At 40.0% G+C, this 21,076-nt stretch overlaps 3 protein-coding genes across 8 annotated transcripts; 1 reads left to right on the top strand and 2 right to left on the bottom strand.

Moving 5' to 3' along the window:
- The first annotated feature begins 1,043 nt into the window (after positions 1-1,043).
- Positions 1,044-17,382, top strand: LOC135487571 (EEF1A lysine methyltransferase 1-like). 5 transcript variants are annotated; one of them, XM_064771433.1, is made up of 6 exons: positions 1,044-1,098; positions 1,544-1,706; positions 2,043-2,125; positions 2,361-2,641; positions 2,865-3,036; positions 14,373-15,007. In XM_064771433.1, exons 2-5 carry the CDS (start codon positions 1,563-1,565, stop codon positions 2,993-2,995), a joined length of 639 nt encoding a protein of 212 aa, XP_064627503.1. In that variant the 5' UTR covers positions 1,044-1,098; positions 1,544-1,562; the 3' UTR covers positions 2,996-3,036; positions 14,373-15,007. The 5 variants fall into 5 exon arrangements, with proteins under 5 accessions (XP_064627503.1, XP_064627501.1, XP_064627498.1 ...); XM_064771431.1 differs by lacking the exons at positions 1,044-1,098; positions 1,544-1,706; positions 2,043-2,125; positions 2,361-2,641; positions 2,865-3,036 and adding an exon at positions 3,996-4,014 and having other exon boundaries at positions 14,373-17,382; XM_064771428.1 differs by lacking the exons at positions 1,044-1,098; positions 1,544-1,706; positions 2,043-2,125; positions 2,361-2,641; positions 2,865-3,036 and adding an exon at positions 11,326-11,450 and having other exon boundaries at positions 14,373-17,382.
- Positions 2,258-11,142, bottom strand: LOC135487570 (telomerase protein component 1-like). 2 transcript variants are annotated; one of them, XM_064771426.1, is made up of 18 exons: positions 10,971-11,142; positions 10,194-10,350; positions 9,779-9,994; positions 9,306-9,490; positions 8,683-8,911; positions 8,294-8,389; positions 7,861-7,978; positions 7,476-7,598; positions 7,205-7,249; positions 6,840-6,964; positions 6,077-6,194; positions 5,802-5,926; positions 5,219-5,410; positions 4,882-5,094; positions 4,434-4,628; positions 4,057-4,211; positions 3,585-3,651; positions 2,258-3,426 (listed from the first exon to the last, which is right to left on the bottom strand). In XM_064771426.1, the coding sequence occupies exons 2-18, from the start codon at positions 10,296-10,298 to the stop codon at positions 3,130-3,132; spliced, it is 2,604 nt and encodes an 867-aa protein (XP_064627496.1). In that variant the 5' UTR covers positions 10,299-10,350; positions 10,971-11,142; the 3' UTR covers positions 2,258-3,129. The 2 variants fall into 2 exon arrangements, with proteins under 2 accessions (XP_064627496.1, XP_064627497.1); XM_064771427.1 differs by having other exon boundaries at positions 5,802-5,923.
- Positions 17,383-18,095: 713 nt separating the features above from the next.
- Positions 18,096-21,040, bottom strand: LOC135488083 (charged multivesicular body protein 2b-like). Its single transcript, XM_064772488.1, has 7 exons — positions 20,907-21,040; positions 20,596-20,729; positions 20,149-20,250; positions 19,826-19,876; positions 19,444-19,546; positions 19,160-19,266; positions 18,096-18,960 (listed from the first exon to the last, which is right to left on the bottom strand). The coding sequence occupies exons 1-7, from the start codon at positions 20,938-20,940 to the stop codon at positions 18,856-18,858; spliced, it is 636 nt and encodes a 211-aa protein (XP_064628558.1). The 5' UTR covers positions 20,941-21,040; the 3' UTR covers positions 18,096-18,855.
- Between the last annotated feature and the right edge of the window lie 36 nt (positions 21,041-21,076).

Below are 21,076 nucleotides of genomic sequence, written 5' to 3'. Positions count from 1 at the left end.
TGGTAATTTCACAGCAGGGCATGGGTGAGTTTTTCCAAGGTTGAGACAGAAGTGTGTCTTAGGCTATGACTGAGATAAAATGGTCTGGTGGTGCAGCAAATTTAACAGCTTGGCAACATGGGCTTAACTACAGTCTGCAGGCATGGCAGGAGAGGAAAACAAGAGGCTAAATACATCAAACAAGTTTCTTTATTCTTCACACTTGTTCAAGAAACACATTTACACTCGTCTTAAGATTTGTGCAATCCACCTGCAGTGAGATTTGGTGATACAGACTTCAAACTTTCCTGTACATTTTATCACAGGTAGCCTACTTTCACTGATGAACACAAGTGACAAAGCGCAAGTGATCTTGTATTCATTGCAAAATTGCATTACCGTTTGTTTTCCTATGAGCAGAGTAATCCGTTTGACACTCATTTTCTTTTCATCACTGTCATAGTATAAAACTAAAATATACATATAGATATATATTTTACCGTCATTGGATGCCACAAGATTTACAGTTCTCTTCGCCGTCAACTTCGCCGGAGACGGGTGCCACGAGTGTTACCATCATTGGATGCCATGGATGCCACGAGATTTTCAGTTTTGTAAAGGTTTCGGGGATACGACCAATTCATGCGAGCACCATCTTCGGAACCCCAAACTGCCCTCTCGATCGTATCCGCAGGCCGCGCCACTGTCAGCGCTCACGGACTGTAGTACATAGACCACCGGTCTGACCAAGCATTTGTTTAGTCTATTTTCACATACATTATTCTCGTGGTATACGGAAAATTAGGCCAATACATGTAATAGTGTCTAAACACAATATTCAGTTAATGGAATTACACTTTTTTCCATTACTGTTTGCTTGATATTGCCCTATCGCCCTTTTCATGAATCAATTTTGAGTATTATGTTTACAACATAGTTATTTTAACACGAAGTATGACTCTAAAATGCCAAATACTTGCAACTATTACCGTAATATACGCATATTGTACGTCCATCACTGAAATTTTAGTGTACTAATTGCTCGCTATAAGCTAGGTGATTGCGCCCCTAAAGTTAAACCAACTGACAACGCTACCTCCTCGGAACTCAAACTTTAAAGTCAGTTAATTGTAATCTTACTCTCTAATACCAAATTAATTTGGCTAGGAATACAGTTGAACTTCACTAAAAACTAATAATGTGTTGATGAGTTCAATGAATCCTTCAATTCCTTTGGTTTTCTTGGCGAACTGACGTCCGACAATGACCCGTTGCAATATATCATTGCCATTTGTGTGTAAACAGATCTATTTTTGGACTCGGTCCCTCACAAACTTTGGTCGATTTCGCCAGTGATGACACTGCTTCTAGGCTGTACCACAGCTCTTTTAAGCTGTAGCAGTGCGAAGCAAGAGTCAAGAAAAATGTCCACTGCCAGCAGCTGCTGGATACCCCCTCGCCGGCCCCTGCCCCTGGAGTGGATGTGGTCTAAATGCCATCGCATACCAGTACTGGCAGTGGTAAAAAACTTGACCTTATGGGATGCACTGTATTCTCTTTTAAGAGATTAAACCAGCTGTGTGATGGATGGGGATAGCGATGATGATGACCGCCCGCAGCTGTCAGCCCATACTCTTGCCGCCCTCCAAGAGTTTATGATTGAGCAAGCTGTGCAGGCAGAGCAGGAGGCAGCACCGGAGATGGCAGCCATGCCACAGGAGGATTGGGTATGGGTAACATAAGAGGATTTGCACCATATCGGGACGGTGCTGCTTCCCAATAATCACATTTACAGGGGCAGGTCCACCATAGTTCTACACAGATTACGTCATTTCATTCAAGTTTTGGTTGTTTCAAGTAAAAGGAGGTGTCAGAATTGCATCAAATTTTGATATCGCTTTTATAAACTGTATGCATTAGGAATTGTAAATGATCTTATTGACCCTTCCAATCGTGATTGCAGCTGGTGATACTGATAATAAACAGTGATACCTCGTACCTCATTTTGTGGTTGCTCTTCTGAACTATGACCACAGTTTATTTGAAAGTGCCTTATCTTTCAGCAACTCAGTCAGTTTTGGTACACTGAGGAAACAGCTTTGAAATTGGCAGAAGAGGCAATTGCAGCAGCAGGGGAGGGAGGCAGGTATGTTAGGCCACCAGAAACAGGTTACAGTTTGAGCTTCTGGGTGGGTTCTTTTATATACTTGTCCCAGGAGAGACTTTGCGAGTTACAAGGGACACAGCTTACAGTGAAACTGACATAAACAGCAATAAGTTAAGGTACCTGATATTCTTTATTGAAAGAGCAGTTTCATTGGCAAATTACCAATCATTATTTCATTTTGTGAAAAGATTCAAATATTAAAATTTACTTCCAGGATTGCCTGCATAAGTTGTCCTACACTTTACAAAAAGCTTATCGATCTAGCCGGAGAACGGACATGGACCGCGGTCATCCTCGAGTATGATAAACGATTCAAAAAGTTTGGCAATGAGTTTCTATTTTACGACTACAATGACCCCTTGAACTTGCCAAAAGATTTTGCACATGCATTTGATATTGTTGTCGCTGACCCACCATTCTTGAATGAGGAGTGCTTAGAGAAGACGTGTAGGACTATAAGATACATGGCCAAGGAAAAGATTTTATTATGTACAGGTACATGTAGGAAGGTTTTTTTCATTCTTTAGAAAGCAGAATCACCCTGGAGAAAAAATCCAACTCACTTTGATAAGGATCTGTGAAAGTTGCATCAATGGCATTTTAATGACTAATCTATACACTGAATCACCAAGTTGAATTGATAGAAAATATTGATTTGATGCATCAAGGTTTGATCATTTTAAGGGTTTTTATGAGTTGTTTCGCATTTTGATTGCAGGAGCTATAATGGAAAAAAAGGCAGCGGAACTTCTTAATGCACGACCGATCAGTTTTAAGCCACAACACAGTAAGCAGCTGAACAATCCATTCCTGTGCTTTACTAACTATGAAACTCTCAAGTTAAAGTAAAGCTAGGGATTTGTAGTTCCAAAAGATGGCAATTTAGAGAGGTAGGCTGTGTTTCCTGTAGGATTTTGCTTTTGAGGACATCAACCTAGATGTAAACCACACACTGCACACATTGTAGATTCACTGTGTCCTATTCACATCTCAAAAGCAGCACATCGATTCATGAAGGTTCCAGTGTGACAGAAAACACACATGTGTACTTCACCCTTCAGCATGTTATTGGACTGAATCCGGCCACAGATGGAGCATTTGTCCATTCCCTTTCCGCCATGGAACTGATGCATGTGGCACAACCAGGCCTCCTTCTCCATAGCTTTGTGAAGGTGCATTCCGCAGATGATGCACTTGCCCTGGACATTCATGGAACAGAATGTACAATACTGGGCCTTCTTGCTTGCTTTTTGTATGGCAATGTTCTTGCAACGGATTTGCTGAAAAAATGTAGTACGTGATGATATAAAAGTTTGAAGGGGATATTTTAAAAGGCTTTCTAAGTTGTTCTTTATTTCAATTTTTCAATATTTAACTTAACAAAAAGTTATGTAAGTTGGTATTTCTTTTTGACGCTCAATCTTCAATGTATTCATACCTGCAACTGTTGTCGTCTTTGATATATAGAGGCCATGAATTGGTTTTTACGGTAAAACTCAACAAGCCTGAAGATAAGAGAGATTGTTTGATTAAAGACTTGGAATGGGATCAGCTTGTATATACCAGAACTGTAGAGAATATTCCATGGAGGTCTTTGAAAAACTTACTTTTGCCTTGAAATGGTCTGAAAAACTAATTTTAGCCTTGGAATGGAACAAATGATCATTAGGTTATGAGTCAGACTCCGAAGCAAACCAGTGCACCAGTGGTCTAGCATGAGCCTCATGCTTGAGAGGTGATGAATTCGTCTTCCAGTCGAGATCAGGTCCTTGGAGAGTTCTGTTGGGGTTTCTTCTCATCTTTTTGTTGATTTCTTTTGCACAGGGTTGGTGGATGGTTCTTGAGAGATAAGATACGGTTTATACAATGTAGGTATATTTTGCAATTATGCTGGGAGACACTGCGTTTACCTCTTGTTTAATCCTGCCTCCAGTAGATGGTATGGTAGTGCTTGCCTCGTCAGATGGACTGGATCTCCTTGGGAATAGAACTCATAGTAACTGGCTAGTTCCTCGTGCCAGACTTTCTGTGATAGCTTGTCTTTAAGGAATTTGGCATGGACAGCCTATAAATTGATAAGAAGTGAAAACTGGTATGTTTTTAGGCCATGTCCACACTTGTATACTGTTCCTAATCTGAATGATTATGAGCATCATGTTGCTCTGCTAGTTCTACTAAATTTATTGAGGTCTCTAATGCTGATTGAGCAACTCTGCCCTTGATTAGGAAATACTAGTGCATTTTTCATAAGATTATCATATGCCATAAAAAGAGTTTATCTATGTACCTTTGAGATTGATGCGTGGCGAAACTGCAACATCATTTGCCGTGCCATGTACGGCCGCAGCAAGCTTTTCAGTTGACGCTTAACTTTGGCCCACTTAAGGGGAGCTATTGGCTCCACTTGTGCAGCACCAGTCACAAGCTTCTTCAGGATATCCTCAGCGAGACCAAAAGGTGACACTTCAATGTAACATAGCACCTGAAACAACAGTTATTACTTGAAAACCTGTAGAGCTCAAAATGAACTTCTGCTTTGGAGTCCGTACATGTTTCCCAGGGCGACTACTATGCTTCCTCAGCACAGTGGTGGGATCTACTTAGTGCAGTCAAAGCTGACAAACCATGTTGTAGTGTATTATCTGCATCAGTGGTAACATATAGGACATATGCCTCACTGTGATATTTCAAGGGAAACATATTCATAGTTTTGAGAAATCAAGATTCTTACTCACCTTTTCTATCAAGCCAGTCTCATCCTCCTTCATCAGCCTGTTCAGTAAGTCAGAGAAAAGACCCTCGAGGTCGCTTGGAAATGCCTTGATCATGTCTGTGATGTACTTGTAGTCGCCAATCACTCTCAGTTCCTCGCAGGCGGTGAGCAGCCAAAGGGGATTGGATGATCCTTCCTGCTGGACCAGACTCTCCAGCTGCTCAGAATCTAATGTCTGAAATTACGATTAAGAAGGGTTTGGCACATCTGTGACACGGCAGAATGTGCAAGATCTAAATTTGTTTAGGTGTTGATGTTCCATGCCTCTTTTTATTCTTCATGACAATCCAATCACTCACCTTTGAGTATCTCCAGAAAAAGGTCTGTACAATTTTTCTCCTCGGTTCAAGGCCGATATCGGGTAGGTCTAATCGCAAGGAGTTGAGCAGCAGCAAATCACTCATTGTTTTGGTGTCTTGATTTGAGCAGCTCACTATACACGTAACCTTTGAAGGCAGTCCTGGAGGCAGCCAGTGAAGGCCTGCTTGCAGCTGGAAGGGCAATTGATTAGGTGTTAGGAATATTGTCTGGACAATGAAAGACTAAGCAAAGTGTACTCTCAATCTGTTATTATTAGTCTCACAGTCTTCTTATCCATATGCTAAAAAAATCCTGAGCAGTCAAGTTCCTGCCATTGTTAAATAAGAGCTATGTAACTTACGTTAAAATATCTAGGTGTATTTTGTGGATGAGCTCGATGTTTGGAATTTAACTTGACATCTGTCAAAGGTCATGCCTCAGCACTGGGTTCAATCCCCAGTCAGGCTTAATCTAATCTTATGGCAAAGGTTCAATGCTGTAAAAGAACCTATACTTGTTAGCCTTAATATATTGTCCCAGTGGATCTCTGTATGCCAAAGTTGCTGTTCTTAGTTGGCTTACTTCATTGATGCCATCAATGACTATTACGAGTTGTTTCTCTGTCTTCTGGTACAAGTCCAGCATCTCGTTGAACTTGGTTACCATCTCATTGCCGGGGAGCTGCATCACTTCTTCTTTAGATTCTTCTTAATGGAGGAGAATAGACACTGATCAGCATCAGATAATCAAGAATAAAATATTTTAGTTTGACGGGTTGTTGAATGTCCTTTGATAGTGTTTGTGTATGGCCTACCTGGCGCTAAATTTCGATTTTCATAATCTTAAAAAAATTATACCTGACATGTGCGGATCCATAGCCAAAAGGAGTCGCCACATTAGCATGTCAAGTCTGGTGCTGTCTCCATCTTTGCCACAGAAATGGTAGAATATCTTGAGGTAGTTCAGATCATCTGACTGTAAAAAGCAACATCTAATACGTCAGATATCACTGGTCTGATTAGCCTTACCAATACAATGGATCATTATTTCGCGCCTCCAACAGTATCAAAGCAAGCACGAATGAAACAGTCCGAAGTGACTGCTGGACTCATTACAACACGGGTTTCAGAATAGAACGCTTCCTCACCATGAGTTCCGAAGGAGAATCCGAGGCATCTACTGGCCAAGGACAATCAGTAAGGAAGACCTACTGAGAGATGCTAACCTGAAGCCCATATCAGAATTGGTGAAGGAACGAAGATGGCAATGGTTGGGCCATGTGCTCCGAATGCCTGCAAACGCATTACCAAGGAGAGCACTCACATGGACACCACAGGGGAGACGGAATAGAGGCAGACCAAGAGAGACCATGGCATAGGAACTTCAAGAGAAGGGCCTAACGTGGGAGGCAGCCAGACAGCGAGCAGCCAACAGACTTGAGTGGAGGACCCTGGGGAACGCCCCATGTGGGCACGAAGGGTCCTAAGTAAGTCACCATGAGTTCAGCAGACCGAATCTAGCAACGGTGTTTTCTTCTGTAAAGAGATTTGATTGAGTGATTTGCAGACTTCAGATCGGAACTGGAACTGCTTCATTAGTGAGTCATTGATGTCACTTTACCTCTGATACTTTCTTAATGAAGCTTGCCAAAAGTGCCGACTTTCCGTAACCAGGTGGAGCAAAGACACATAAGATTGGTGTGCTTTGTGCAAGTTCTAGTTCAGAAGTCTTGTATTTCTCCAGTACTGAAATAAAAGTGCCAGATTCAGACTTCAGAATTGTACAAATAGGATCAGATTAGAATGGTTTATCAGTGATGCCCGTCAATTAATTTTTATGGAGATAAGCTAAAATTTTGGATTGGGACGCACTCAAGACAGTTTGAGGACATTTGAGGGTGTCAATCGGGACTGGGTATTTCTGTTGTGATGGAAGACTTTCATGGAGAACTTTCTTTCCCAGGTTCAAGGTTATTGTGAACATACCTTGGCTCAGTCTGTAGTCACTTTTGTATGTTTCAATGTCTTTATCTAAAAAGAGAAGTTTTCTCATTATAGTGTTTAATTTTCAAGGGATGACGGCATTCCAACTAAAACAGCTTGTCTAGCCGCCATATGCTTGAATTATGGGCTGGCCAAGCCGAACCAGTGCTATATTTGGTATTTCGCTCTAAATTCGTGAGCACTTACAAATCTTATTGCCCTTTGGTTAACTTAAGGTAATGGTCAGCTTCAAATTGTCATATCTTGACCTCACCTGATAGTCTTAATGACTCGTCATAATCATGCTCCACGTATCTTGACAACAGGTCAATTTCTGATGATCTTCCACACACAAAATCAGCTTTTTGCATCATGAAATTCATGTGGGAAGCATTTTCTGAAAGATTATAAAAATTCATGATAAAATTCATTCTAAGAAATTTGCTGCACATCCAATCAGACCAATACGTAGGGAAGTGGTTTTGAACAGGCAAGTCGTGAAATGTACAACCAGCTAGCTTGAGCAACCTATACTTGGTGTGACATCATAAAATCAGGAGGTATGGGGTATATATTCTCTTGTATAAATTTGACTTAGAGACTATAAGTTGTCACTTTTTCTCCTGCAACCTGTGGATGTTTTTGAATGAACATTTCACCTCTCTGTTCTACATTCATTTCCTTGACATCTTTGTAGTGGGGGTACTTCATCTCTATAGTCTTCTTGAAGAAATTGAGTACTTTCTCAGAGAAGTCTTCGTATCCAACCAGCATCACCTGAAATTAGGGTGTTAAGTTAAGTTTTGTTACCTTGATAGGCTTTCAGATAGTTGAAGACATCACTAAAAAAACACTGTGTGCATTGAGATTTGGTTTTTCCAGGATGCCAAATTAGTTGGGTTTGAAAAAATACCCAAAACAAGTGCAATATGGCTGGCCCTGAGCAGCCAATGAGAAAGTGTTGTTTTTCATAAATCCCAGTAGATGCTGCATGGAGGTAGATGATGAAAAGGTGCAGGAGTGATTGTGCCCCTTAGCAGATTCGTTGGGCCACTACGCCATTACAAACTCTTGAGTGAATCTAATGGTTACCCTGTCTCTCCCACAGACTTCTTCCATTCTTGAATATTGACATTTATACAGGAATGTCTGCTTGGGAAAGTATCTCATAAGCTTTTCCTTGTATTTCTGCAAAAGAAAGTGACTAATGGCTAGAGAGCAGAAAAATATACCCCTCAAAATTGCTTGGAGAGCATGGCAAATATATCTTTGCTAAGTCTTTTTGCTACCAGAGTGGTTTCAGCTCTTCATGGTGCAGGCTAAGGCATGCATTGAGCATATCCAAATTCAATATAAATTAGTTTAAAAACAGGTTCAATGCATGGTGTAGAAATAGCACCAAAAATTGTCTAAACTTATTGGTAAGCTCTTGATGATTGCTTTCAGTCTTACAGTATTAAAGATTAAAGAGCCAATTATACCTTCAAATGGTGCACTTTAAGTGGATCCTCATCAACAAACTTTGAATTTTCTGCACTGGGTAGTCTAAAGTAGAAATCTCCGTCTCTGATGAAGAATGCAGCATTTGGGTTGTTGCGTCTCATTGCGGCATGGAGTACCTCCATGAATGTGATGGAGACCCCGGGAATCCAGTCATATCTTTCCCTGATGTCATCTGAGATGTCTTCCATGGTCGGGATCCAACCACACCTTAAACAAGGATAAATTGGGTTTAAATCTTAAAGTACCACAATCAATGCAAGGTCAATTATTCAATTCAGTTATCAAAAGTGTGGCCTCTTGATGATAAGATCAAAGACAATCAATTCTGTCCCTCAAATCTTTTAAAATTATGAAATGAGCTTGCTACCGCCTCTCCACTTTGTCCTCATTTAGTCCTCTTCTTCGGTTGTTGTCTTTCTTTTCTTCTTTCTCTTTTCTAAGTATAGTCAGTGTGTTGAACTTTCTCACATGCCCCTCTGTTTGGGCAACAAAATCAGTCACATCCCTAGTCAAAAACCAAACCACTAGACCTCACCGAGCATGCCTTCAAAATTAGGACACTAAAAGGTTTGCATGGCTATAATTGCATCAAAATTTTTACCTTGCTCCTGTCAGATTGAGAAAGAATGGTTCCCCATGGTTTTCCTCAAAGCAGCTGTCAATTTCCTCCATACAGGCTACAATGGTGTCATGGGTGTTACTATCTTTTGGAATCCCCCATCTCAGGTCACACTCCAGTAGTCTCATACTCCTCTGCTCAAGCCAGTCTCGCAGCTCTGGAAACACCTAGCAAAGGAAATTCCATAATAAAAGGACTGGATGTGATTCATATTTTGGATGTCTCATCTTCACATGACTTGCCTGTTGTGTTGGCAAAGGTTTTGCTCTAACATAACAGAATTGACTGTAGCATCGCACCATTGTGGAAGTATTCGAGATCTGTTTTCTGTCTTATTCGAGGGATGGAGGGGGTAGGGACTTATAAAGTTTCTAGAAACAAAGCTATAAAGTAGATCACTCTTCAATCTAAAATTATCACGGCAAAGTTTACTGTAGCCTGTTTCATGCTCCTACCTGTTTAACCAGGATCTCCCTCTCATTTTGAAAGTCAGCGAAGGTTGATGAAACAAATATCCTTATAGTCTGCCATCCCAGATTGTTCCTGAGTGGTTCAGTTGGCCAGGGTTGGTGATCGTAATCATGACGCTGTTTACGCACTTGGTTCCAACATTTCTTCACCTCTGCCTCGATTGGGTCTTCTGGAATTTCATTATCGGACAGATCCGAGTCCTGTAAGAGTAAGTCAAAGGGAGGTGATTTCTAGCATGGTACCTGAGAGGGTTTGCAAACTTAACCAAACTAAACTGTCAGTAAGCTCTAAATAGTACATGATTCTTTTCTGGTCCATCTCCCAAGTCCCCTCGGTCTACATTCGGGTAGCAAAAATATCCCCCTCCCTTCCTGCCTGGCGGAATTTGTATTTTCCTACTTCACACGCGGTCTCCTCATCCTCTTCAGTTGAGATGCCCTCCCTGGCTGCGCATCGACTCTTTCCCTTGAAATCGTCAATATTTTTCTTGTAATTGCGATACATTGTTCAGTATGGAATGTGCTTTGTCATCCTATTGTATTGTCGATATCTCAACCTGGAAGTGGAATATAAATGCAATGTAAAGGGGAAAATCCAGGCCTTGAGATATTTCTGTGAAATTGATGTATAAACTGATGTCATTTTTTATCTTCTTCTTGATGTCCTATTAGGAGAAACCAAGTATGACATCTTGACTTGCACCTTTTGACTTCACTGACACTGTCGCTGTCGGTCCGTGACAGCATGGCCAGTGCACATGTGAGCTCACAATGAATTCTGAAGAACCAGGCAGTTTGAAAACTAACTTGCTTCCTCGTGGGCCCAGTTTTCAAAGGTATGGGTTGCGATCAATTCTATTCAATGAGTCTATTGTCAATACTGTGATTCAAACATAGATGATATGACCTCAAATATATCTGGCTTGCTTTTGACATATATGATGGGCAAAAATATGTGATGTTTAAAAACTACCATTTTTCGAAATCAAACTCATAGTGCATTAAGCCATTATCGATAGCACAGTCACCTTGATGGCTCTAATGGTGTGACGAAAACAAAATAAATTTGTACAGACTATGAATGTAAACAAATACAGTTGTATTAGAATATCATATGAGGCATGATATAATTACACATTTTACAGTAAATCATGATTAGAGCGCTGTGAAACATTACCTGATGAGCCTGTCCTATCAACGTGTTTGTCAATAGATGAAATAGTAAAAAAAACTGCTCACAGGGTTGTTGCCAGTTATGTGCAGTCACAACATATTGCTAGCATTGAAAAGACCGTGTCACCAGGTTTGCGCTAGCTGACCCAGATTCCTTTCAGTTATCTCCACACGTGGTACAATGATTCATGCATGGCTATCTCTTTCGAATTCAATCAATATTTTTAAGGTGATATATCAAATCAATAGACGCATTTGTGTCTAGTTCCAGCGTTATTTCTAGGTGTCGGGGCTGGCTTTGATTCGTTTGGTCTTGCCCTATAACTGCTAATCGTTTGCCTAGAGTGCTCACATGAATGAAGTAAATGGGTGTACTCACAATAGAAGTTGAATGCCGTCAGTCAAACTACTGCAGATTTCATTCGAACCATAGCTGTGAAAAAACACTCTTGGTAAAACTTGATGATATGGAATTTATACCGAGGTAGGTTTGGCAGATTAAAATTATCTTATTTTTGTTTTGTTTCAACAAAAACGTCAGATATTTCAAAAGGTTTATCAAATTTATTTGACATTGAAGTTTTAATCATAAAATGGGTCTTTTAGTGTCCTGAATGATCATAAGGCATTGTATTTGACTTGCGTGCATATAGTTACCATGTTACCATTCTGCAAAAATTGCAAAAATGCTAAATATCTTGCAAATACTTGATTATAAAAACCAAGTAGATCTTTATTTAGAGTGGGCCCGCATAGGTTTTTTTATGTATCTCTATTGGAACTATAAAATCAGGGGTTTGATCGTTTAAGCTGTTAGCTTAAATCAATATTTGCATTGGTGTATATTTATGGTTCCCCAGATAATTCCTTTGATTTCTTGTCAACATGCCAGCCAGGTTTAAGCCTGTGGATTATCGACGTATTCCGACATGTACAATATCAAGGGAGGAGTGCCTTGAGATAGTTTTGGGCTGTACACTTAATAAATTCACAGAGTCTGAGTTTCTTTTTAGAGGTCAGTTCTTGTGTGCATCCGAAAATGTACACAGAGATTCGAACAACTGTTCATGCACGCTTTTGTATGTATATCTCTGCAGCATCCTCTGTCTCTGTGAACCTTGCAAGTGCTGGTCCTGCACAGTATTAGAGATGTATTAACTAGAAGTAGAAGAAGGTGGTTACAATACCTTAGCCTTGCGTCTGATGGATCAATTTTATCCAGGTTACGTAGGCAATATTCTTTGTTTAGTAGCGAGTTGCCCTCATGCTCTGATATTATTAGAGTAGCCTAACTTATATTTTGCATTGATCTCATTCTAACTGTTTCTGACAGTATCAAAAAAGACCCAGGAAAGGCGATGCTCGCTTTGTGAAGATTATCCATAAAGAAATCCAGGGTTAACATGTATACCAATACAAAATTTGACAGTTTTAAAATGTTTCACAAACAAAAAATTTCAAAAAGTACAAAACGATTTCTGTCATTTTGTCACAATGTGGGAAAATGCACTAAGCATTTTTATTGTGTCAAGCTGAAAGGCAATCCTTTTCACTTGAAGTGCTTCGAGAAATTCAAGTCTCAACACCTACTTTACGCTCAATTAAAGTTGTTCCCCCAGGCTATTAGGGCCCCCTCATAGCTATTAAAGTTATTCATCCATGGCTCTTGAGATATTGAACCGTGCTGCACATTTTGACCTTGCATGGTTTGGCAACGTTCTATTGCCTTTGCAGGTTTGGACAAAACCGCTTTTGAGGCTCTTCTTTCTGGGCTTTCATTAGGAGTAAAAACGTATTGTTAACATTTCCTCGATCATCAATGTTCTCGAATATTTTCCTAGTATTATCTCAGATTGTCAAAATTGTGGCCAACACAATGCAATGAGATAAAACTTCACGCTATTAGCACTTAAAACAGTGTTGGCATTTGTCATCTAATGTGGGAGGAAACCAGAGACTGAGAGGAAACATTTGCAATCAGAGAGAGATGCCCTCTCATAAACACATGCCCTACATGGGTGGTACAAAAGAAATTGGAGCATATATTGTTTCAGAATTACCAAATTTTTCACATGAAATAGTTTCATTATCAAATTAGGTGGCCTTTAATCACCATTTAACCATAAATATGTGGTAAATTGGCAGTATTGTTAGTCATGTTCAATTTGTTCAATTAGATGTTGAATTTTTGAAAGGGTACTTGGTCAAATTAGTCAAAGTTTATTTTTCTGGGCCATGCTGTTGTATCGAAGCTTGAGACCGCAGGAGTCATGGTCATCAAAGCACTGTGCAGAACCAATTACTTCTCTACCACACCACAAAACTTGTGGTCCCGGAAATTGTAATGTCACTATTTCTGGGGCCTCAAGTTTTGAATTGGGGTATCCCCATTACAGTTACCTGTCAATTTAGACAATGCGTCATGTTTATTCTCAGCTCAGTTAGCATCATAAGCTAGCAATTGCGCTAAAGCTGAATCATTAAAATGCCGCTATCGGAAAGACACACGTTTCAGAATATGGATTTGCAGTCTATTCATTCATGACATGCACCTTTAACAGTTGAGCCTGCCACTGTCAGATAGCAAGTTGATCATTGTTATCAGCAGCAATGTTTCGGAACAATATCTTTTGGGTTAAAATAAAATGTTGATTTTGAGAGCTAAGCAGGTGGTATTTGTACTAATTCAAGAGAATATTGAATCTGTAGGCGTAGGCAACTAATCGAACTAGGACATTTTTCTGTCATTCTGGATTTAGCTGAAAGTCCTCACAATCAATCATATTTTCCATAGTGACAGAAAATCGACATTGCTAGATGATCGAAAAGATTTAACTGACTACTGATATTAAACCGCTGTGCAAATGTGATCACAGTTGACAAAGTCACTCATTTGCTCTGGTCATTTGCAGCAACTTCATGGTAGACATATCAAATTATGAATCTATCCTTTGGTTAAGACTGAATTTCAGCTTGATCCAGGCATACTGCTATTGCAATGTTTCTGAGCTGAGATAGCATAATCTATATGCAATGAATAGCACATTGTGTGGCGAATTCACGAAGTCTTCTTAACCAGGGTTTGAGAATACATGAATAATAAATCCCTGGTCACCATCTATTTGAAAGACAGTTGCATTGGTCGCATGATCTGGGCACCTCAAAATGAAATACTTGCCTTTACCATTAGTGCTCACTGATTGAATTCATTCCCGGGCACATGAAATTACTGAGCTAATAAAGAGCTCTGCATCACTTACAAATTACAATTTACGCATCAAATATATTTTCGTAATCAGCCAAACTAAAAATTGATTTTTATTTCTTCAGGAATTTAAGGAGAACACTCAAGATTGCAAACAATCACAACTGTTTTTTTATAGGATTCATTTTTCTATATTTCCAGAAGCCTCAGAAAGAGATGCCAGATACTTCCGTGAGGTTCAAAGAAACACTGTAGATGGAATGCTCAACATGCATGTCGTTCCTATCCAAGTAATGTGACAAGCACGTTGCTGAACAAACATGACAATGATTAACATGCCTTGAGAAGCTGCAGAAGAAAACCTTTGCAAGAAAGGTCATCATATGTTGACATAAACATGTCAAAATGTCATCATCTAGGGAGAGGTTTTCATTTAATGACTTTGATAATATCATCAGCCTGGTGTCACGAGAGGTATTTAAAATGTGCAAGGAAATGAATGGTTGAAAAGTGGCATTGCTAAATAATTTTAGATCAAGCTAACATTGTAATGAGGAGTGGAAGTAGCAATGAATATCATGTGAGAATATTTGAAGGTTTCAAAATTTGCTTGATAGTTCTTTCTGTTGAGCAAATGGAAGGATTAAATGTTTGAAAGAAATACAAGTGGAAATAGAACGTTTGGATATTCTAAGAACACTTACTGATAATTTGAATACATTGTGTGTGTGTGTGTTTGGGGTATAGTTAACGGATTAGTTTCTCTAAAGTGAAAAGTTCCTCAGCGATTAGGTAGCTAGTTTGCTTGTTGGGTGATAAAGGTGGAACTTTTTCTCAAAATGGACAAAGGAATATTAATGATAGAATCCTGTAAGACTGGTGACATTGATGTCATTAGGGCCTTGATAAAACAGGGTCTTAACATCAATGAAATCCGCATTGAGGGCACAACCCCTCTTTTGGCAGCCTTGAGTTCCGGACAAGTTGATATAGCAGAGTTCCTCTTGACAGCAGGTGCCTCGTTGCATAAGACGGGCATTCTTCATGAAGCATGTCAAGTTGGGAACATTCCCATGATTAATCTTCTCTTGGATCATGGCGTCGACATTAATTTCCAGCAGAGTCGGTCATTGCAGAGTGCACTGCATGTGGCGTGCATCTACAGCAGGGAGGAGATTGTACATCTGCTCATACAAAAAGGGATTGACCTGAATCTCAAAGATGTCGCAGGTAGTACGGCTTTGTATGAGGTCTGTCGCAGACGGCGGATGGACATTTTGCCATATTTGATTGAATCCGGTGCAAAATTAGACATTCAGAATGAAAATGGTATGACTTGTTTACACCGCGTGTGCTTAGATCGATGGAAGGATATCATTCAACTGCTGGTAGAGCGGAATGCAGATGTTAATATTTCTAGCGAAGCTGCTGGGTCTCCGCTTTATATTGCCTGCCTGTATGGCATGAGTGACATAATACAGTTACTTTTGGGTAAAGGAGCCCTGTTGAATGCACAGGATTGTAAGTACAGGACCGCACTTCATATCGCCTGCATCAAAAGTAACATTGAGATTGTCCAGCTCCTAATCATTCATGGTGCTACCACCAACATCCAGGATAAAATTGGACGGACTCCACTTCACATCGCATGCACTAATAATAAGTGCAAAATTGCAAGTATACTTGTTGATAATTATGCGGACATTAATCTTAAAGACAGCGAGGGAAGAACTAGTCTCCATACGGCATGTTTGCACAGCCATGCAGACGTGATACTCATGTTGTTAAAAGATGGCGCTGATGCTAGTTTAACGGACAATGATATGAACACTGCCCTTCAGCTTGCGTGCTTAAAGAATCGGCCAACTATAGCTAGCATTCTCATCCAATACGGCACGGACTGTAACAATCGCAACAAAAATGACTGGCAAGCACTTCACCAAGCATGCTCTGTTAACGCGGATGCGGCCATCATAGAAATGCTTGTTATCTGTGGTGCCGATATAAATGCTGCAGGTTTTGAAGGTAAATCTGCACTCCATGTGGCATGCAAATACAAATACACTAAAGTTGTAAAAACTCTGGTCTTTCTCGGTGCTGACGTCAATCTATCCGACAACTACAAAGAGACGTGTCTTCATATTGCCTGTAAATATGGCTATAAGGAGATAGTTGACGTTCTGCTGGAAGCCGGGGCTAACACAAATGTCCAGGACCGGGAAGGGAGGAGTCCACTTCATTACGCCTGCACGGCTGGTTATGTTTACGCGGACATTGTCAGCAAACTCATCGAGCATGGTGCCAACCTTGACCTTCAAAACAACGCATTAGTTACGCCGCTCCACATTGCTTGCAGTTACAAACTTTTCAACGAACAGATTGTTGTCTTATTGGTGAAAGGCGGAGCTTCAGTGAATCTAAAGGACAATTCTGGGAAGACAGCTTTTGGGAAAGTTTTAGAAACATGTCGCTCTTTTCTTTCCCAAGGGGTGTCCTTGTCATGGGCAGCTAGCAAGGTCATTGTAACCTTGGAAGCATTAACTGATGCTGGATGTGACCTTGAGGACTTTGATGACATTGACATTGCTTGTCTAAGTGAACCATTGGCAACATTCCTTATAATGGAAGCATGTGGAATCAAGAGAACGATAGGTGCTACAGCTGTTGAACCCCTGGTGTGGAAGACAAAAACCAAAATCATGAAAGTCTTAGGCTGTTGTGGATATGCACCAGACAGCAGTGCTATTGACACAGTTGCTCAGATGCCAAATGAACGGGTAGAAAAGTCGGCATTCCAGAAAATTTTCCTGACACCTAATAATTTGACGACGTTGTGTCGCTGTGCTATTAGAAAGTCCCTGAGAAAATCAGGGAACAGCATCAGTGGTGGTCTTCGTCAGCTTCCACTCCCACCAACCATAGTACAGTTTCTAGATTTTAAATATATAGATGAAGAAATAAAAAATGCTTATGACTGATGATAGAGACATTCCTTGGAATGTACTGATGGGTGTTAGAAGTGTGTGGACGTCGCAATTGTGACAGCCAATAAAAATTGAGTATTGCTTACTTATGTCAAATTTGCAGGCCACTACATAATGAGGTGTTGGGTCACAATTGGGCAAGTGGAGTGCAAGGTGTACTTTATGTGCTTGGTTGTCAACAGATTACATTAGAAGACAATTTCTATGAAGATGACTATTGGAATAAAGTGCACAGATTTATAAAAAACGCTTCTCGTTCATCTTTCACTGGGACTCCTGTCCGTCATAATTCCTTGTCTCCAAAGTTGGTTCCAGTGTTGGACTCTCAATCCATGATGAGTTCGAGCAACCCATGCCATCTTTCGCCACCTTGTCCTTGGCTCCGTGTTAAGTTGTTCTTTCAAGGAGAAATAAGGTGTTCTCTCTCAAGGACCAGTGGTCCTCTCTCTCTCAGAGTCATGGGACATCTTGCCAAATGATATCCTGTGCTCTCGACGAGTACTCGTCCCAGAGAAATGGGGAGACCTTGTGTCCCAAAGAAAAGTCTTCTCTGAAAAGCCCAAAAAACTATTTCCTGAAGGGGGGCCAGCCAGACCTCTCCGAGATACTCTGTGGGATGTTCCATGGAGACACCTAGTAGAGCAAGGAGGAACCTGTCTCTTGAAGCCAGGAGGTCATGTTCGCTGGCAGTGGCCCCATCTCAAAGAACCAAGACGCACCTGACTGAGACGCCCGTCTTGAGGAGCCTCTGATGCCCAGACTCTAGAACAAAGGAGGCATGCCTAGATGTTGTGTTTAAGTGATGTCAACCTTCCTAATCAACTTGGTAGATGAAGATATTCATCCCCAACTGTGGATCCCGCTGTTGATACTGTCCTCGTAAGCAAGCAGGCTTATGTAATCGTCTTCTCAAATTGCTTTAAGAAATCGATAAAATGTGTTTTGATTGACAGATGTTGTATTTAAACTTTATTTACAGATTTTGAACTGGTATGAGATGAAAGGCATAACAACTGTCAAAATATACAACATGTTCACCATGTGTCTCAGATGTTGATACCATGATCAGCTGATATAAAAATAACTTGGGATAGCATATCTTCCAGGTACCTAGACAGTTCAGAGTAACATTTGATACAAATGTAATAGGTAAGTAGGCCCCTCACATTATAAATCTGAAATTGCTAATCTACACAGTCTTTCAAATAATCATCCAGCTGCAATCCATCCTGCTCAATTATGGCAGTTCAGGGCAGCTATGTGAAACAGTTACATGTTCAGACCACATTATTGCACAACTACTTTTTAAGTCAAATATCAACACTTCCCTCATACCCAAATCTCCAAAAAGACAACATCTGTTTGCTAGATGTTTTAAAGTCTGAAATTCGCTGACAAAAGATAGTAACTACAGCAAGTGGTAATTTGTGTTGTCTGCCGCATGGTTTCCCGCTTGACAAGGTTCATTTAATTTACTTGAAACTAATGATACAAGTAAAAGCTTACCCACAAGTTGAGAAAGTATTGCTTGGTTTTGGTACAGCATTATCTTGAGACTCTTGCCCAAACCATTAAACCCATGCCACTGAACCAACAAGTAAGCCAAAATACCTTTCCTGTACAGGGGGACAGTAGATTCGTCTTTTTATAACAATGTATAACATTTCACATTTTATGTACATCAGTGGCAGAAGTTACAACTACAATGCTTTCAGTTCCGCCAGTTGTCTTTCTAAGTCGGCGTCTGCATCGCTTGTTTTTGATGATTCCCCAACCCGCCCCCGAGCAACTGGTGCATCAGCAAGCTAAAAAGAAGAATGAATTTGGTCAATACATAAAATTATCTGTAAATTGTAAGCAGTTATGTAGAAGAATGAGGTAAAGTCCACAACCAAAATTCTTTGGATTATTTGAAAAGGTTTCTTGTCAAAACAGTTTTGAGATAATCTAGACTTTCAGCCAACTGCTTCAAAATTTGTTTTTAAATATTCTGATTGAACCTACCCTTCCTGAGATATCCAGGCCAATCTCATCCAGCACCTGGTTTACAATGGCGTCCTGCTCTGCCTCATCTCCGGATTCTTCAAACAAGTCATCAAACGTATCATTCACTGCAAGAAAATACATCTTTTGATACCTCGAATAAAAAAAGCATCACACCATAGAGAAATGTGTTTATGAACCACTGATGATGAAAAAGGAAACAATCCCTGCAGAGAGAGAGATATTTAAGATCAAGAGATTACTTTAATCAAAGGAATGAGAATGAAACTAACAAGATCACTTACTCATATCTTCACTCATTTCCATTTTCATAGATTCTTTCTCAAAGTCTTGTAAAACTTTCATCGTCTTTTCTGGATCCATAACTTTATTCATCTGCTGCATGGTCTGAAATCAGATTTCATACAGCATCAAATCGGTGCAAATCTATAAACAATATAGTAATGTTCCATTACTACCCCTTTTAGGACCGATGTGAGACGGTTGACAGTGATACAGAAATTGTCTCAAAACCACTTGACATTGCTCCTTTCCTAAAGTAGGAATCAGACTCTTCTGATCTGGGGTTGACCAGTGAGAAGACACCTTTCATGCTTGTTTGGCACAGAAAGCAGGGGCTTAAATCTCATCCAGATTTCACACAGATAATGTCATCTTCAAACTTACTTTTGTAGTTTTACCCATCGCATCAGCCATTTTCATATTGGAAGCCATCATCTGAAATTTGAAAATGATACTGATCAGACTTCACAAACTAGCAATCCAAATATGAGAAAACATATCCATCAATCCTTTCATCTATGGTGACATGGATGAAGTCTTTTTATTGATACATCTGAGGATAAAAGAGAAGACACACATACCATTTAAATTCAAGCAACAAATTGAAGACGTGTTGGCAATATAGAAATAATCCGTGTGAGTAAAAACGAAGAAACAAGATAATTGAAATAGAACCACATCAGGAATTCATATTCAAGCCTTCTCACCTTGCTTTGTGCGTTTATTGATTTTATTTTTGACCCAACACAATATGATTTATTCTTCTGTTTCCTAAGATTCACCAACTGTTTGGCTAACACTCTTGCAGTCTGAAAAATAGGAATATTTCTCAAAAATGATGACAATATATAAATGTTTCATATTGTCTTATGGATTAACATGATTATATACTGAGTTTAATACTGTCTAACTTTTCTTTGGTCTCCCTTTCTCACTGTGAATAGAAGTTTGGAATAGACGCATCAGCAAAAAGGGGCTTTTGAAAGTGACCATGGACACCAACTGGTGAAGGACATGAAATTCAAGCCACCTAATATTTGGAAGCGTATTACCACTGAGAAGGGATTTAGGTCTCGATTGGTCTCTGAAGGGACGCTGACGAATCTGAGTCTGACACAAGCATCTCATTCAATAATGTGTCGCCCAATACTCACCGCTTGATCACCTCTTTTAGCTGCTGATTTTATGTCCATTTGAAGTTGTTTTTCTTGTTTCTCTAGCTGATTTCGGTCCCGCGCCAGATCACGGTCCGTCTTTCGCATCTCTCTGTCATTTTGCTTAAGTTGTTCTGAAAAAGAATTGGTTAGGATTTTGAGAGAGCAGCATGATGATGAGGTCAAAATCTCACATGTCATGTACATATTGCATTTGTTTATCTTTCTGAGGAAGTGAGGATTTTGACATTTTGTGAACCAATATAACACACACAATTTAATTACGAGGAATATCAGCATAGAAATCATACCCTGAACTGTCGGTTTCTTCCCAAATAACGGCATCTTGATGCCACTACCAATAGATCACGATTTGAGACGAATAATGAAGTTTTGCAGGTGATTTTTGACTCATCAAATTCTATTTTGGAAAACCGGAAGTTTACTAAGAAGCACATGATCTGGGCATGCGCTTTGGAAA

This window comes from Lineus longissimus, chromosome 5, assembly GCF_910592395.1.
Source record: "Lineus longissimus chromosome 5, tnLinLong1.2, whole genome shotgun sequence".
NCBI classification, from domain to species: Eukaryota; Metazoa; Nemertea; class Pilidiophora; order Heteronemertea; family Lineidae; genus Lineus; species Lineus longissimus.
This window is presented reverse-complemented; position numbering and strand designations above follow the sequence as displayed.

Bases quoted from the DNA above. Each gene is read 5' to 3' on its own strand.
- LOC135487570 (XM_064771426.1), bottom strand. From the start codon at position 10,298: ATGTATCGCAATTACAAGAAAAATATTGACGATTTCAAGGGAAAGAGT. The intron at 9,491-9,778 runs GTAGGAGCATGA...TTCCTTTGCTAG, and splicing joins GGGAGATCCTGGTTAAACAG to GTGTTTCCAGAGCTGCGAGA. The intron at 7,979-8,293 runs GTAACCATTAGA...CCCTAATTTCAG, and splicing joins AAGTCTGTGGGAGAGACAGG to GTGATGCTGGTTGGATACGA.
- LOC135487571 (XM_064771431.1), top strand. From the start codon at position 15,011: ATGGACAAAGGAATATTAATGATAGAATCCTGTAAGACTGGTGACATT.
- LOC135488083 (XM_064772488.1), bottom strand. From the start codon at position 20,940: ATGCCGTTATTTGGGAAGAAACCGACAGTTCAGG. The intron at 20,730-20,906 runs GTATGATTTCTA...ATTCTTTTTCAG, and splicing joins GAAGAAACCGACAGTTCAGG to AACAACTTAAGCAAAATGAC. The intron at 20,251-20,595 runs GTGAGTATTGGG...CCTATTTTTCAG, and splicing joins CTAAAAGAGGTGATCAAGCG to ACTGCAAGAGTGTTAGCCAA.